This window comes from Procambarus clarkii, chromosome 14 (genome assembly GCF_040958095.1).
Source record: "Procambarus clarkii isolate CNS0578487 chromosome 14, FALCON_Pclarkii_2.0, whole genome shotgun sequence".
Taxonomy (NCBI): domain Eukaryota; kingdom Metazoa; phylum Arthropoda; class Malacostraca; order Decapoda; family Cambaridae; genus Procambarus; species Procambarus clarkii.
The window spans coordinates 27,757,634-27,772,779 of NC_091163.1; the positions used below are offsets into that span (position 1 = coordinate 27,757,634).

General features: G+C 44.4%; 1 protein-coding gene across 1 annotated transcript in view; it reads left to right on the forward strand.

The window, feature by feature from the left end:
- The window catches only part of LOC123772962 (3-galactosyl-N-acetylglucosaminide 4-alpha-L-fucosyltransferase FUT3-like), a 334,661-nt gene that overhangs the window by 301,119 nt on the left and 18,396 nt on the right, over positions 1-15,146 (forward strand). Inside the window, exon 6 of the mRNA XM_045766399.2 lies at positions 3,939-4,080. Coding sequence (XP_045622355.2) covers positions 3,939-4,080 — 142 coding nt within the window. The remainder of the gene's footprint in view (positions 1-3,938; positions 4,081-15,146) is intronic.

Here is a 15,146-nt window from a genome sequence, read left to right on the forward strand (position 1 = left end):
CCTGGGGTTGTATAAGAAAATATTAGTCAGTGTGTCTTTGGGAGCAACTTGGGACAGGTCCCCATCAGGGCCAGAGGGGAGCCACTCAACATTCTGTGGCTGGTATTTCAGGAGTAAGGTAATATCTGTCTGAGTTTTGGTACATCAAAGTAATTACACTCCGGTTATATTGCCTCTTAGGGATATATTTAGAGCAAGATATATTTAAATTTGATATAAATATACGTGTCTTTAGTCAATAAAGTTCTTATTAATGTAATTTGTTGTTTAGTTATCTGTTTCCTCTTTTATTAATGCTTAGTCATTTTAATATGTGGTTTTTATGTGCTGTTCTAGAAATCCCCCTGCGTTCTTCATTTCAGGGATATTAAAGTTGCCCTTGAATCCTCAATAAGTAAAGTAAAGATTTCGATATAATTAATCCCCAAGCATTATTACCAAGATTTCTACGCCCTCCAAGTTAATGATTATTGATTTCTGTCCTTCCTGGGAGATCAGTAATCCAGACACATTCAGGTATCAGGAAGGTGGTAGCAGTGTACATTTAAGTTTTTATTCACTATTTTAAAATTAATGACCCCTTTTATATATGTTGCTCTCCCTCATTTAATATTTCAGATTTAATATTAGCTGGTAGTTCAGTGAGGTTCACAGTGATCAGCAAGCAGTGTTAAGCTGGGGTGTTAAGTGAGAAGGGGAATAGCAGGTGGGGTTACTACAGGGCGACCTGGCAAACTAGGACGGCTGCCGAAGAGACTTGACGGAGAGAGGACGTGTTATCTGACGGCCTTGATTTTAGAGGGTTACATTCTGCCAGAAATTCAGATAACCCACAATTTTTTTTATTTATTAAAGCTGCAGGATACCCTAGAGTAGTTTAAGGCACTTCAAAGTGGGATAATAGAGTGAGAGTCCAGTTTCCTTATATATTCTTGTGTGTTTGATAAATGCTATGATATGTGTGGTTGCTCATTAAACTCACGAATGCCAGAGCGAGGTATTTAAATTTACCATACTGCTTGTGTTTTTTGAGAAAGGTAAACCATATTGGTGAGTGATTATTTGGACTTGAGACCAAAATTTAACTTTATAAATCAACAATGAACTGATCCTACGTTGACTGACTGACATAATAAGGCAGTAACTGAATTAAAAGGCAGAATCGGAAGTTATGACTTATTACTACACTAACGAGGTGTTGATGTGGAAGTGGAGACCTTGGAGCTGACCTGTGTCACACACTTGGCAGGTAGTTAATTAAGTAGTCCTACCGAGGGGTTATAAAGAAAAGTTGTTAAGTGTAGCCCATGACTCACAAATAGGCGGTCATCAGGGTATTACAAAAACAAATAAGCAAATACTTTACCTGGTCTGGATTAAAGAAAGACGTCATTCAGTATTGTGATGACTGTCCTGCTTGTGTAAAAACTGCTGAAAACCCATACCTTCACAGATGTGTGAGAGGGAGACTGGGAGCATATGTGGGAGGGAGATGGGGAGGATGTGTGGGAGGGAGATGGGCAGGATGTGTGGGAGGGAGATGGGAAGGATGTGTTAGAGAGAGGTGGAGAGGATGTGTGGGAGATGGGCAGGATGTGTGGGAGGTAGATGGGGTTGATGTGTTGGAGAAAGATGGGAAGGATGTGTTAGAGAGAGATGGAGAGGATGTGCGGGAGATGGGCAGGATGTGTGGGAGGTAGATGGGGTTGATGTGTTGGAGGGAGATGGGCAGTATATGTGGAAGGTAGATGACGAGGATTTGTGGGAAAAGAAGGGGAGAATGTGTGGGAGGGAGATGGGCAGGATTTGTGAGATGGAGATGGGGAGGAACTGTTTGAAGGAGATGGCGGTGATGTGTGGGAGATGTGGAGGATGTGTCGTAAAAAGATGTGCAGGATGTGTGGGAGGGAGATGGGGAGTGGGTTTGGGCGACTGAGTATGTGTGGGAGATAAGGAAGGTCTGTGTGGACACAAATGGAGAGGATGTGTAGATATTTGCAGTGATGACGAATGTGTATAGTGAAAATGGTTACAATGATGCTGTGAGAGTGGGAAGACCCAAGCAAATATAATATAATGAAGGGAGTATATAATATAGGTGTAGGGAGCAGGAGACCAGATACAAGGAATCATTTGGGAGATGAAATACTTCAAGAGTCAGAGAGAGAGAGAGAGAGAGAGAGAGAGAGAGAGAGAGAGAGAGAGAGAGAGAGAGAGAGAGAGAGAGAGAGAGAGAGAGAGACCTGGGGGTTGATATCATGCCAAACCTATCTCCTGAAGCCCATATCATCAACGGATAACATCAGCGGCATATGCCAGGTTGGCTAACATAAAAACGGCCTTTAGAAACTTGTGTAAGGAACCTTTCAGAACTTTGTATACCACATATGTCAGACTAATCCTGGAGAATGCGGCTCCAGCATGGAGTCCATATCTAGTCAAGCATAAGACTTAACTGGAAAAGGTTCAAAGGCTTGCCACCAGACTAGTACCCGAACTGAGGGGTATGAGCTATGAGGAGAGACTACGGGAATTAAACCTCATGTAACTGGGAGACAGATGAGTTAGGGGGGATATGATCACCACATACAAGATTCTCAGAGGACTTGATATGGTAGATAAACACAGCCTATTTAACGCAAGGAGCACACGCACTAGGGAACAGATGGAAATTAAGTGCCCAAATGAGCCATAGAGACATTAGAAAGATTTTTTTAAGTGTCAGAGTAACAGACAAATGTAATGCATTAGGCAGTGATGTGGTGGAGGCTGACTCCATACACAGTTTCAAGTGTAAATATGATAGAGCCCAATAGGCCCAGGAACCTGTTCATCAGTTGATTGACATTTGAGAGGTGAGACCAAAGAGCCAGAACTCAACCCCCGCACGTGTGAGTGTGTACTCACCTATTTGTACTAACCTATTTGTGCTTGCGGGGGTTTGAGCTTTGGCTCTTTGGTCCCGCCTCTCAACTGTCAATCAGTTCAGGTGTACAGATTCCTGAGCCTAATGGGCTCTATCATATCTACATTTGAAACTGTGTATGGAGTCAGCCTCCATCTCATCACTGTCTAACGCATTCCACCTGTTAACTACTCTTACCCAGAAAAAGTTTTTTTCTAACGTCCCTGTGGCTCATGTGGGTACTCATTTTCCACCTGTGTCCCCTTGTTCGCGTTCCACCAGTGTTGAATAGTTTATCCTTGTCTACCCTGTCGATTCTCCTGAGGATTTTGCAGGTAGTGATCATGTCTCCCCTTACTCTTCTGTCTTCCAGTGTCGTAAGGTGCATTTCCCGAGGCCTTTCCTCGTAACTCATGCTGTGTGTGTACTCACCTAATTGTGCTTGCGGGGGTTGAGCTCTGGCTCTTTGGTCCCGCCTCTTAACCGTCAATCAACAGGTGTACAGGTTCCTGAGCCTATTGTGTTCTATCATATCTACACTTGAAACTGCGTATGGAGTCAGCCTCCACCACATCAGTTCTTAATGCATTCCATTTGTCAACCACTCTGACACTAAAAAAGTTCTTTCTAATATCTCTGTGGCTCATTCGGGCACTCAGTTTCCACCTGTGTCCCCTAATGCGTGTGCCCCTTTTGTTAAATAGACTGTCTTTATCTACCCTATCAATTCCCTTGAGAATCTTGAATGTGGTGATCATGTCCCCCCTAACTCTTCCAGCGAAGTGAGGTTTAATTCCCGTAGTCTCTCCTCGTAGCTCATACCCCTCAGCTCGGGTACTAGTCTAGTGGCAAACCTTTTAACCTTTTCCAGTTTGGTCTTATCCTTGACTAGATATAGACTCCATGCGGGAGCTGCATACTCCAGGACTGGCCTGACATATGTGGTATACAAAGTTCTGAATGCTTCCTTACACAAGTTTCTGAATGGAATGGGGTGTGTGTTTATTTTAAATTAGATCTTTCCGTTTTTCAGGTTTAGATCTGGCACCACTCCTAAAGCTTTTGTTTACACTGAGCGACACTTCGTCAATAACGGGTGGTTTAAGTACCACATGTTGGACGTGGAGCAGAACCTGTGTCCCCTGCTGTGCAAGGTCACCACTAACCTAAGTGAGGTAAGGTCTCACTCCCCTGCCTTGAAATTTAATGCGTAAAAATCGCAAATTAGAGCTATATAATTAATTGTTCTAGAAATATCCATGTATTTCATACGTTAGGACATATTACCTAATATCCTAACAAAGTATCTCAAGTTTGTTTATCAATATCAACAAATAGAATGTCTGTCGGAGGTTGGAGGCCAGATGCTTAGAGCTATCCTCATTAATCATTGCAAGGTCAAATTTTATTTTATCATGAGAGGAATATTGGAATCGGGATTGGCCCTCTGGCCCACCTGAAGGAGGGCATCTCTCCAATACCCCTCCACCACAAAGTTGTGGAGGGGTATTTACTGTGACTTGTGAGGGCTGTGACTTGTGAGGGCTGTGACTTGTTTAGTAAAGTTCTGATATTGACTTTTAAAACATTTATTCAGATGACGGTTTTGTATTCTGGGCACAACATTTGGGTTGCATTGATAGGGATAGTTTAGGAAAAATGATGGGGCTAGACAGGAAATGTGTGTTGGTGGGATGAGGAGGGTATGTGGAGAGGGAGATAGGGAAGGGTGGGTCGTGAGGGGAGAGGGAGATAGGGAAGGGTGGGTCGTGAGGGGAAAGGGAGAAAACGAGAAGGGTGTAGAGAGGGATGTGGAAGGGGAGAGAAGGAAGGTTGAATATAAAGATATATGCGGAGAGAGTGTGTGGAGAGAGAGATGAAGGGATGAAAAGAGAAATGGGGAATGGGTAGGAGATGGGGGTTGTAGAGATGGAGACAGGGGTGTGTTGAAAGTTAGATGGAGGTGTGTGTAAAAAGAGAGATGGGGGTGTGGAGAGAAAGTGGACTAGAGAGAGATAGGGAGGGAAAGTGGAAAGGGCAATGAGAAGGGTGAGTGGAGAAGAGGAACGGAAGGGCGTGTGGAGAGGAAGATATGGGTCATGAACAAAAGAGAACTAGCTGAACACTTCGGGAACACTCTTGGCAATTACTGCACTCGCTACTGGCAGTATCAAAACACTTCAACAACACAACAAATTAATTCATGTTAATGAATGCAAAAGAACACTGTCACTAAGATATAACCACAATAAGTCGACAAGTCCACTACGGGCTCACCATAGCCCGTGCTACTTGGAACTTTTGTTCCGAGTAGCTGAATCTAAAACAAACAAATAATACAACAGGTAATTTCTTTACGTTCAACGTTGTCACCAAGACATTAAATCAAAATTAATGAACTACTTTTGTTAATCACTACGTCATTCAGACAGTAAACAGTCAATATTAATTAATTAACAACTTTATGCTAATCACTCTGTCACTCAGACAGTAAACAATCAATGATAATTTATTAAAAACTTATGTTAATCACATTGTCACTCAGATAGTCAACAATCAATTAATTATTTAACAATTTAACAACAATCAATTAATTATTTAACAACTAATGATCTACTTGTTAGTGTTTTATCACAGAGACAAAACCAATAACAAGGTATCACTAGACAGGACAACACCATGGGATAATCACACAATAATATAATAAGTGTGCCACAAACACAACCGCTAATCACACAAGTTACCTACACGTCACAGGGACAACCGTAGCAATTAATCACTCCCAACACTTCCTGTAACATATGGTAACAAATCCCAACTCAAAATTTGTTTATAATACCGTTCACACATATACTTGTCGGTCACTCACTAGCGACGCGACACTCAAAGGTTAAGACCTGTCACTCCTCCCGAGCTGACAGCTTAACACTTCCACAATCTTATTGAGTCCAAATACAGAGAAAGTTCGTTGTGAGATATACTCTGACCAATCCGAGATTGGGTGATTAGTGATCACCCAAATTAATATGTGCACCACACAAGAATTAAATACCCCGGGTTATGTACTTACACTCAACCACTTCATTCACACTGCCAGCGAAGTTCCAGGCGTCTCCAGACGTCCAGTAAGACTGTAGATATTAGCGAGGGAGCTCAACACTGCATCACAATGCTGGATCAGGCTCGAACCTCTAGCTTTCCAGATGACAAGGTAATTCCAGGAGTAACTTGCTTGCAACACGCGAGCTGGTACAGCTCGCGTGTTGCAAGCAAGTCGTGTCACCTTGACACGACCATCAATAGTGCTAGGGCAATCACACCCTCACTCAACACTATCTGTAGAATGCAGATAGTGTTGACATGTTTATATACAATAAACCCTCTCACTGAGACAAGAAGTGGCGCGCCCAAACACACATCCACATTTCTCGCTTCTGCATTTGTACCACGTCTTACAACGTCTTCCCTTTGTCGGTTACTCGATAATTTCCCCTGAAGTTTCACGTGAATCTCCTTACACCGTTATTCCACACTGCTAGTACCTTACATATGACGCAGTGGTCTTGGTGGCTCGTCCTCGAACCGTTGTTGCACCGTAATTAACAATCTTCCAATACGATGTATAATCCACTTGTGCAGCGAAATTCACCAGTGATTAGAGTCTGGTTCGTTTCTTGGTTACAAGGAGTACCTTGTATTCAAGAAACAAGGTCTCCATACTTAGATGAAACTCACTTGCCCGGAGTTCTGAGGGGCAGCGTAGCTATCACAGGATCTGGAGTCCGAATGCTTGTCCTAAGCGCCTCTAGCGTCCTCCAGGAATCCGTGACGTCATCACCTGTTGACCAATAATAGCACCTAAGCCTCCCCACGCTTACCTGTGAACTCCTAATAATTTGTAGGTGCACCTGGGCACCTCGAGATATCATGACTAGTTCTACAGCGTCTTGCTAGGAGGCAACACTGTCTCCAAGGGGGATATGGAATCCTTGTGGTCACAAAAGTCTTCTAAAGTACACAAGGAAATCACAATTGCGCGATGCATCAAATGAACAAATCCACAAGGGCCGTGACGAGGATTAGAACCTGCGTCCGAGAGCATCCCAGACGCTGCATTAATCGACTGAGCTACGACATGGTCAAAAGGAGTTGAAACCGAAGTTCTACTGAACTAACACTCGAGCAATGTCAAGCGGCCGTTCTCCCTCTTCGCAGGTTCGAATCCTCGTCACGGCCCTTGTGGATTTGTTTATTTGATGCATCACGCAATTGTGATTTCTGTGTGTAATGAAGTAAGGGCGAAGAAGGAGAACGGCCTATTTACATAGCTCGAGTGCATGGGGGGAGTTGTGTAAAACCCTGGTTTGTGCCTCGGAGAGGCTGCTGGATCCAGTATGTTCAATAGAACTTGGGTTTCAACTCCTCTTGACCATGTCGTAGCTCAATCGATTAAGGCAGCGTCTGGGATGCTCCCGGACGCAGGTTCGAATCCTTGTCACGGCCCTTGTGGATTTGTTCGTCTTCTAAAGTACTTTGGTCTTCTAAAGTAGCTATGCTACAAAGGTTCTTAAGTACTTGGCAAGAAGAACCGTACGTACGATTCAGGAAGGTGTTCGCACTCATTTATTAGCAATTTTGTTAAAGCTCACCTAAGTCTCGATAAATGTCACTAAGGCTTTTCATCTGGCCAATCAGAGAGAAGGTTACATAGCTCCTCTTACAGGTTTAGCCAATCACGACGCTGGCTTTTCGGAGCCCATCGACCATCACATGCCACCTATTTACATCAAATTTTCTTATACAATTAATTTATTTCGATGTAAAACTAGGTTTTTTCAACTTATACAGTCAGCACCGAGATTGTAGTAAACAAATACGTTAAATTTGTAAGTATACTTTTATCAGCTTTCTGACGTCAATTTTCGTGCTACGTCGTTCAATTTGGTATCAAATTGTTCACAGTGGAGTTGCTCCTGAGCTGCCGTGCAGTGAGGACGTGTCGCCTGATCGCTCTGGTAGTTTAGGGTGGTTGCCGTTTTTGCCGGCAGGGGGTGTGGGTGTGTCTACCCTCCCTGCTGTTCCTGGTGGTGTGGACGTGGCGCTTTTACGATGGGCGGCCGTCTTCCCCCTGTCGTGAGGATAAACTCCATCGGATTGGAGTTTACTGGCCGTGCTGGTTACCCGTTGGTGGACGTGGTATTGAGTGACATGCTTCGTGTCCCGGTTGAGGCCGTATATGCATTGAGCTGGTAACTACTCACCGTGTTATTGTCAAGTTTGTGGGTGAGGCGGTGTACCGTGCTTTCTTACGGAGGTACGAGGGACGTACTTTGCAGCTACAGGACGGCACCGGGCCTGTGACCTTTTCAGACCGTTGTGGTGCTGTGACGTATGTCAGTGTTCATGGTGCCCCCATGGAGTTTCCTGAGACTCTCCTCCGGCGATTCTTCCAGAGGTACGGCTCCGTCATCAGTGTGCGGATGAACTTGCTGTCGTCTGGCACGTATTCGGGTGTGAAGACCAACATTCGGACCCTCGGGATGCGACTGAGGTCGGACATACCGTGCTCTGTCCGGCTGTTGGGGTACTACAAGCATGTGTTTTATGCCCGGCAACCCCGTACTTGCTTCCGGTGTGGCTTGTTGGGGCATCAGGCTGCCGGGTGTACTGCTGATCCGGTCGTTCCTGTGAACATGTTCCGTGAGGAGGATTTCCCGCCGCTCCCTCTGGAGGAGGACTCCGGGGGTGAGGAGGTGAACGTCCCGTTTGCTGCTGAGGCTCCCCCAGTGTCACCCGACGTTCCCCCGGTTGTCGCAGACCCTCCTCCGGGTGTTGCGGTCCCGTCGGATGTTCCTCCTGACCATGTCTCTGGCCCTGCCGTTCCCATGGCCCTTCCTGGTGATCCCTGTGGAGCGTCGCCGTCGGCTTCCTCGTCTTCGGCTGTGGACCCTGGCCCTGCGTTCTCCCCTCGGGTTCCTCCTGTGCTGGGTGCTGGGGTGGCTGTGGAACCTCCTACTGTGTGTGGTCCGGTTCCCCCTGTGGTAGAGGCTGCTGCCGTTTTGCGACGGGCGTCGGTTCGCCCGGTTCGTGAGGCCCGTGGTTCTGGGTCCGCCTCCGGCTGTGAGGATGTGCGGCCAGTGACCAAGCGTTCTTCTACTGCTTGGGCTGATGCGGAGGACTACGACGCAGGTGGAGCTTTGGGAGATGATGTGGCGACTCCGGGTGCTTCGCGCTCTACGTCGCTGGTGGTGGCTGACGTCCATGTGTCTGCTGTTGACGATGTTTGTACCTATGATTTACCTCCTGTTCTTTCTCCTGCAGAAGGTTCTCCGCAGTGGGGGGTGGTCGCTCCTACTGACGTGGATGGTGAGAGTTCTGGTGCGTGCCGAGGCATCAAGCTGGTACTGAAGAAGGATGCCAAGCGTGGGGGGTCCCGGCAGGAACAACGTCCGGTGGTTGACGCGGAGCGCTGTGAGGCGGCCGAGGAGGCTCCCAGTGCGCTGCCCATTGCCCGGCCTCGCGGGAAGGAGCCCCTCCCTCTCGTCTTGGCCTCCGGAGTGGCGCATGATGCGCAGCATCCTTTGCAGTTTGACATTATTGACCGCGTGCATCCTGTTCCGTGGTGCCCTTCTTCCATCTGGGTACAGCGGGCTCGGTGTTTTGTTGTGGGTGTGCCGGAGTTAATGCCTGATCCTCGTACTATTAATACTGTACCTGTTCCGAATGGCGTAATGTATATGTGGGAGGCGTATTATGTTCGATTCCCGGCGGCGGTGTGGCCGGATAAGTATGAACACTTTGAGTAGTCTGTGTGCTTGCTGTGGCCTGTGGTTAGTTGCAATGTGGTGTACCTATTGAGCGCCCTTCAGGCCGATTTTGTTTTTTTGTTGTATTTATCATATTTCCGTTACCCTTCTGTCCGGTGTTGTGTTTCATTGTGTTTATGCTCCTTGTTGTGTTTTTGTTGTCGGCCCTTCGGGCCGGTATTTAGTGTATTTGTGTTACGTTGTATTAACTTGCTTTGTGCTTCTGTATTTTTTTGTTATCTGATTGTTTGTTATTAGTTTATTATTTTATTGTATTTATTCGCATGTAAAAATAAAAAAAAAATAATTGTTCACAGTAGAAATATAATGGAATATATAAAGAAATATAAAGGAATATTTAAAGAAATATTAAGGAATATCACCCAGATTTAGATTTCTTCAGGAATGTAGAATGTTTTGCATATATGTGTGTTAGATATTCCATTACTGTTCTAACTTTTATTAGTCTATCTGAATTGTCTTTGGAAATAGCATTATTGTTATGAGTTTGAAAATACACTGCAATCGATTTATCTCGTTTTGCAGTCATAATATTTTTGAAAGTAGGTACATTTCACAATTTACCTGTTTGCCAATACATACTGATCATTGGCAGCCTCATAATTCCCATCAATATTGTGAGTCACAAATATCTGGCAAGATCATTCTCATTCACATCAACCCACTCATTCTTCTTGTTGATAGAAGCATTAGACATGCTTAGTGTGATGCTTACAAGTTTGTTTCATATGCAAAATAGTTCAGTAACTCTCGCATAATAAATAACTAAAAATCCGAGAGGAGTGGTTGGTATGGGGGACAATCAAGCATGGTGTTCCGGTACAACTCTGTACAAATTGTGGAGTGTTATCAGTAGACCAGGCTTCACCAGAACTGTTGAGTTGGGGCCGTGCGGTACTTGGAGCCCGTGGGGCCCGTGTGGTTCTAATCCTAAATGAAGCGCCTACATGTGGGGGCTGCAATATCATCATCACTCACCTCAATTTCAAACCCATGCTCAGGTGCTGTTTCTGTTTCAACCATCTTACTATCTACATCACTATCACTTTCTGCACTGAAGATCATTGCCTGAAAATTCGTCAACTCTAGCCTGAAATTTTGTTGGTGTCAGTAAATTTTTTTCTAGATTTTCGACGAACACACGATAACTTTCTCTGATATTAATTTATTTCACAGCTTTCCTCTTGGATTTTCCTCTTTCCTCTTCCTGGATTGGCTGTGTTCTTGATTCCTATCCATCTTGAAGTCAATTGTCAGTGTTTATAATATCGGTAAAAACAAATAGCTGAGAAAAAACAACAGAAAAGGGGAACTTTATAACACGAAGGGAGGCCGTGGGGTTTGCGAGAGGGGTAAAAAACACAAAAAGGCCTCCAGCGTGGGAGGCTGGAGGATATATATATATATTCTAGCTGCCTGTCCCCGACACATTGAATAATTATTATTAATTTTATACTTGTTAGGCTTGTATGGAGGTACCCCGCCCCCCCCCCCCACAGGATGCAACCTCACAACAAGCTGATTAACTACTGAGTAGCTACACTGACTGCTGGGTGACCAGAGGCATTAGGTGATAGTAATTAAATGCTTCCAAGCACTCCATTCCCACCCGTGATCATCACCTACTCTCATATTTCAGTTCACCAGTGTTTATTTACTCAATAACTACTGGAATAAAATCTTGCAATGATAAATCTGATTATTATATCATAATAATACATATTTATTAAAAGTTACAAGCAGAGAATGCATATATAGGTAAAATTAAGGACTCCATCATGGGACTCACCAGCAGAAATCTGTGTTTGTTATTAAATTTTGATCCTCGGTTTTATGTAGTAGAAATGGCTTGAGTTATATACAGTTTACACAAAGCTACAACTGGTCTGGAGGTGTCGTAGCTATAGGCGGTCTTCTTAGGAAGAACGGTGTTCTTAAATGTCTTCCTAAATCCCGACGTATCCGCCACAACGACGATAAGAACGAAACTGTTCCTAGGTACTTGCATAACTGTTTCGTGAATCTAACCCCTAGTTCTTGGGCCCCGTCTCATGCCCAGGGCTTTTGCTCACCATGGTAATTTCTTTGCCAGTCTCTTATCTCCCACATAATTAAAACCGATACACTAGGAACGGAGCCTAGGAAAAGGAGCTAGTTCTTGAGCCCCGCCTCTATCCCCATGCCTCAGTACACCATTGCAGTTTCGTTACTCGTCACTCAATTCCCACAAAATGTATAAAATCAATGCAGTGGGACGGAGACTTTAGTTCTTGGCCCCCTCCCCTTCCATTAAATCCTATTTTTCAATATATTCTCAGTCCATTGTTCATTTCCCCAGAAATTTAAAAGCCTGTTCACTAAGCTTACCACAAATCTTCAGGAGTATTTAAGGTGACAGCATCAGGGTTTTGTAAGGAATGTCTTTAGAAGTAATATTTAGTTCTTCAGCAGACACAAGGAGCGGCGACCTTGGGATGCACTTACTTTCAAAAGTAAAAAGTTGTTTACTAACTAATTGTTTACAGATTGAGTAAGTTGAGTACTAATCAACATGTCAAGGTCGGAGGCGTAAGACCAGTCTCCTCCATACCCCCATTCTCCCTCTCCTCACCATCCACTTGCCTCCACCTTCCACCCTATGCCCCCCCTTCCTCTCACCCCTCCCCTCCCCACACTTCCCATAACCTACCCCCTCCCCCGTCATTAATTCTCTCTTCCTCCCCTCACTTTTTCCCCTTCTCCCCTTACACTACTTCCTTCCCTCTCCTTCTATCTACCTGCTCTCCGTCTTCCCCATTCACTGTATATCTCGCTATTACTCCCTTCTCCTTGCGGTCTCCTCCCCCCTCCCCCCAGGTGTCCCCTCCATCGACTCTCTTTTTTAACCCTCTCACAGCCATAATTCTCTTTCTGTTCCTAATTTAATCTAACTAACCTAACCTAACGTAGTTTAAATCAACTTATCTTTACATAACTTAGACTACACCTATATCTATCTAATTATTATTTGTATGTATCTGTTCTACGTATTTGTAAAGTCTGGCAGCCTTGTGAAACATTGAAGAAATATTTATTAACATTGATTTGTTCTTGGAATGAAATCTTAAAGGAAGTAACGCAGAAAGAGTTGGTGTTGCTGCAGATGCTGGAGGTGGAGGAGGACTATCAGATGCTGGAGGTGGAGGAAGACTATCAGACGCTGGAGGTGGAGGAGGACTATCAGACGCTGGAGGTGGAGGAGGACTATCAGACGCTGGAGGTGGAGGAGGACTATCAGACGCTGGAGGTGGAGGAGGACTATCAGACGCTGGAGGTGGAGGAGGACTATCAGACGCTGGAGGTGGAGGAGGACTATCAGATGCTGGAGGTGGAGGAGGACTATCAGATGCTGGAGGTGGAGGAGGACTATCAGATGCTGGAGGTGGAGGAGGACTATCAGATGCTGGAGGTGGAGGAGGACTATCAGATGCTGGAGGTGGAGGAGGACTATCAGATGCTGGAGGTGGAGGAGGACTATCAGATGCTGGAGGTGGAGGAGGACTATCAGATGCTGGAGGTGGAGGAGGACTATCAGATGCTGGAGGTGGAGGAGGACTATCAGATGCTGGAGGTGGAGGAGGACTATCAGATGCTGGAGGTGGAGGAGGACTATCAGACGCTGGAGGGGGGAGGAGGACTGTCAGACGCTGGAGGTGGAGGAGGACTATCAGATGCTGGAGGTGGAGGAGGACTATCAGATGCTGGAGGTGGAGGAGGACTATCAGATGCTGGAGGTGGAGGAGGACTATCAGATGCTGGAGGTGGAGGAGGACTATCAGATGCTGGAGGAGGACTATCAGATGCTGGAGGTGGACTATCAGATGCTGGAGGTGGAGGAGGACTATCAGATGCTGGAGGTGGAGGAGGACTATCAGATGCTGGAGGTGGAGGAGGACTATCAGATGCTGGAGGTGGAGGAGGACTATCAGATGTTGGAGGTGGAGGAGGACTATCAGATGTTGGAGGTGGAGGAGGACTATCAGATGTTGGAGGTGGAGGAGGACTATCAGATGTTGGAGGTGGAGGAGGACTATCAGATGTTGGAGGTGGAGGAGGACTATCAGATGTTGGAGGTGGAGGAGGACTATCAGATGTTGGAGGTGGAGGAGGACTATCAGATGTTGGAGGTGGAGGAGGACTATCAGATGCTGGAGGGGGAGGAGGACTATTACAACAATATTCATGCTAACATTGAGACAGGTGGGGGGGGTCATATGTCTGACACCACTGTAGTTCACTCCAGTTGAAATTAACTCCTATAACACAAGGCAATCAAATTTAATTCACCAAGAGAGTCAGATAACTTATCCCAACAGCCTAATTCATACAGTCAACACTTCTTATTCTCTTCCAGCTAAAGCACTCTTTAATTAACATCCATTTATATATAATGCAGAACATGTTGCCGGTATGCTCAACAATATGCCGGTACAATATTCTTATACCCGTATTCTGGCCGGCATCTTCGATTTTATGCAGTAGATCAACTAGTTTAAATTGTGTAAAGCACATCGCCAACAGTTAACGTTTTTGTTAACAGAGAAGTAATCTCGAGTTTTTTATCTAGTTTTATCAAGCCATAGAACATGGGTTGCATTTTACTAGTTATGTAACACATTCTCCAACCATCAGAACAGTCAAAGACAGAGAGATAGACAGACATATTTTTGACATCATATATTAATGACATCAAACACATGTTATTCATGCCCTTTACTTAAGTGCAGAGGCACAAATTCTTTGAACCAAATAATATTTCTTTGGTATAGGAGTAAACTTAATTTTCCTAGAACAAAAACTTACTAACACGCATCATTTACTAAGACACGATTTTTACTAAAACAACTTTTCTATGTCAAAGATTTCTGTAATATGAAAATTTACTGAGACATAACTTTTCAATGTCATAACTAAACTAGCATTGCTCTATTTGTAACAAAATACTTACTGAGAAATCTTTCTGTGACATAACTAAACTTATACTTCTCTTTTTGTTACAACACAACGAAACTTACAAACTTTTCTGATATAATTCTACTATTAATAATGTTTTATGTAACACCAAAACGGAACTGAGACTCTTTGTCGTTTGCTCGAAAGTCTTTGAACCTGTTTTCATATATTTCGTCACTTTAACCATCATCTTAGTTTTACTAATAATTATATACGTCTATAACAAATAACAGGTTACATTTTGGTAATATTTAATAGCATTTTTAACGTTGGATAATACATATTAATAGAAGCTTTGCTGTTTAGGATTTTGAAATGCACAGCTTAATACTTTCATCTATTTTATAGTGCTGAATTGGTTGAAAATACTGCAACAGAATGCACAGTAGCTCAATTATCTCCGAACTCCTTTCCTCATTACT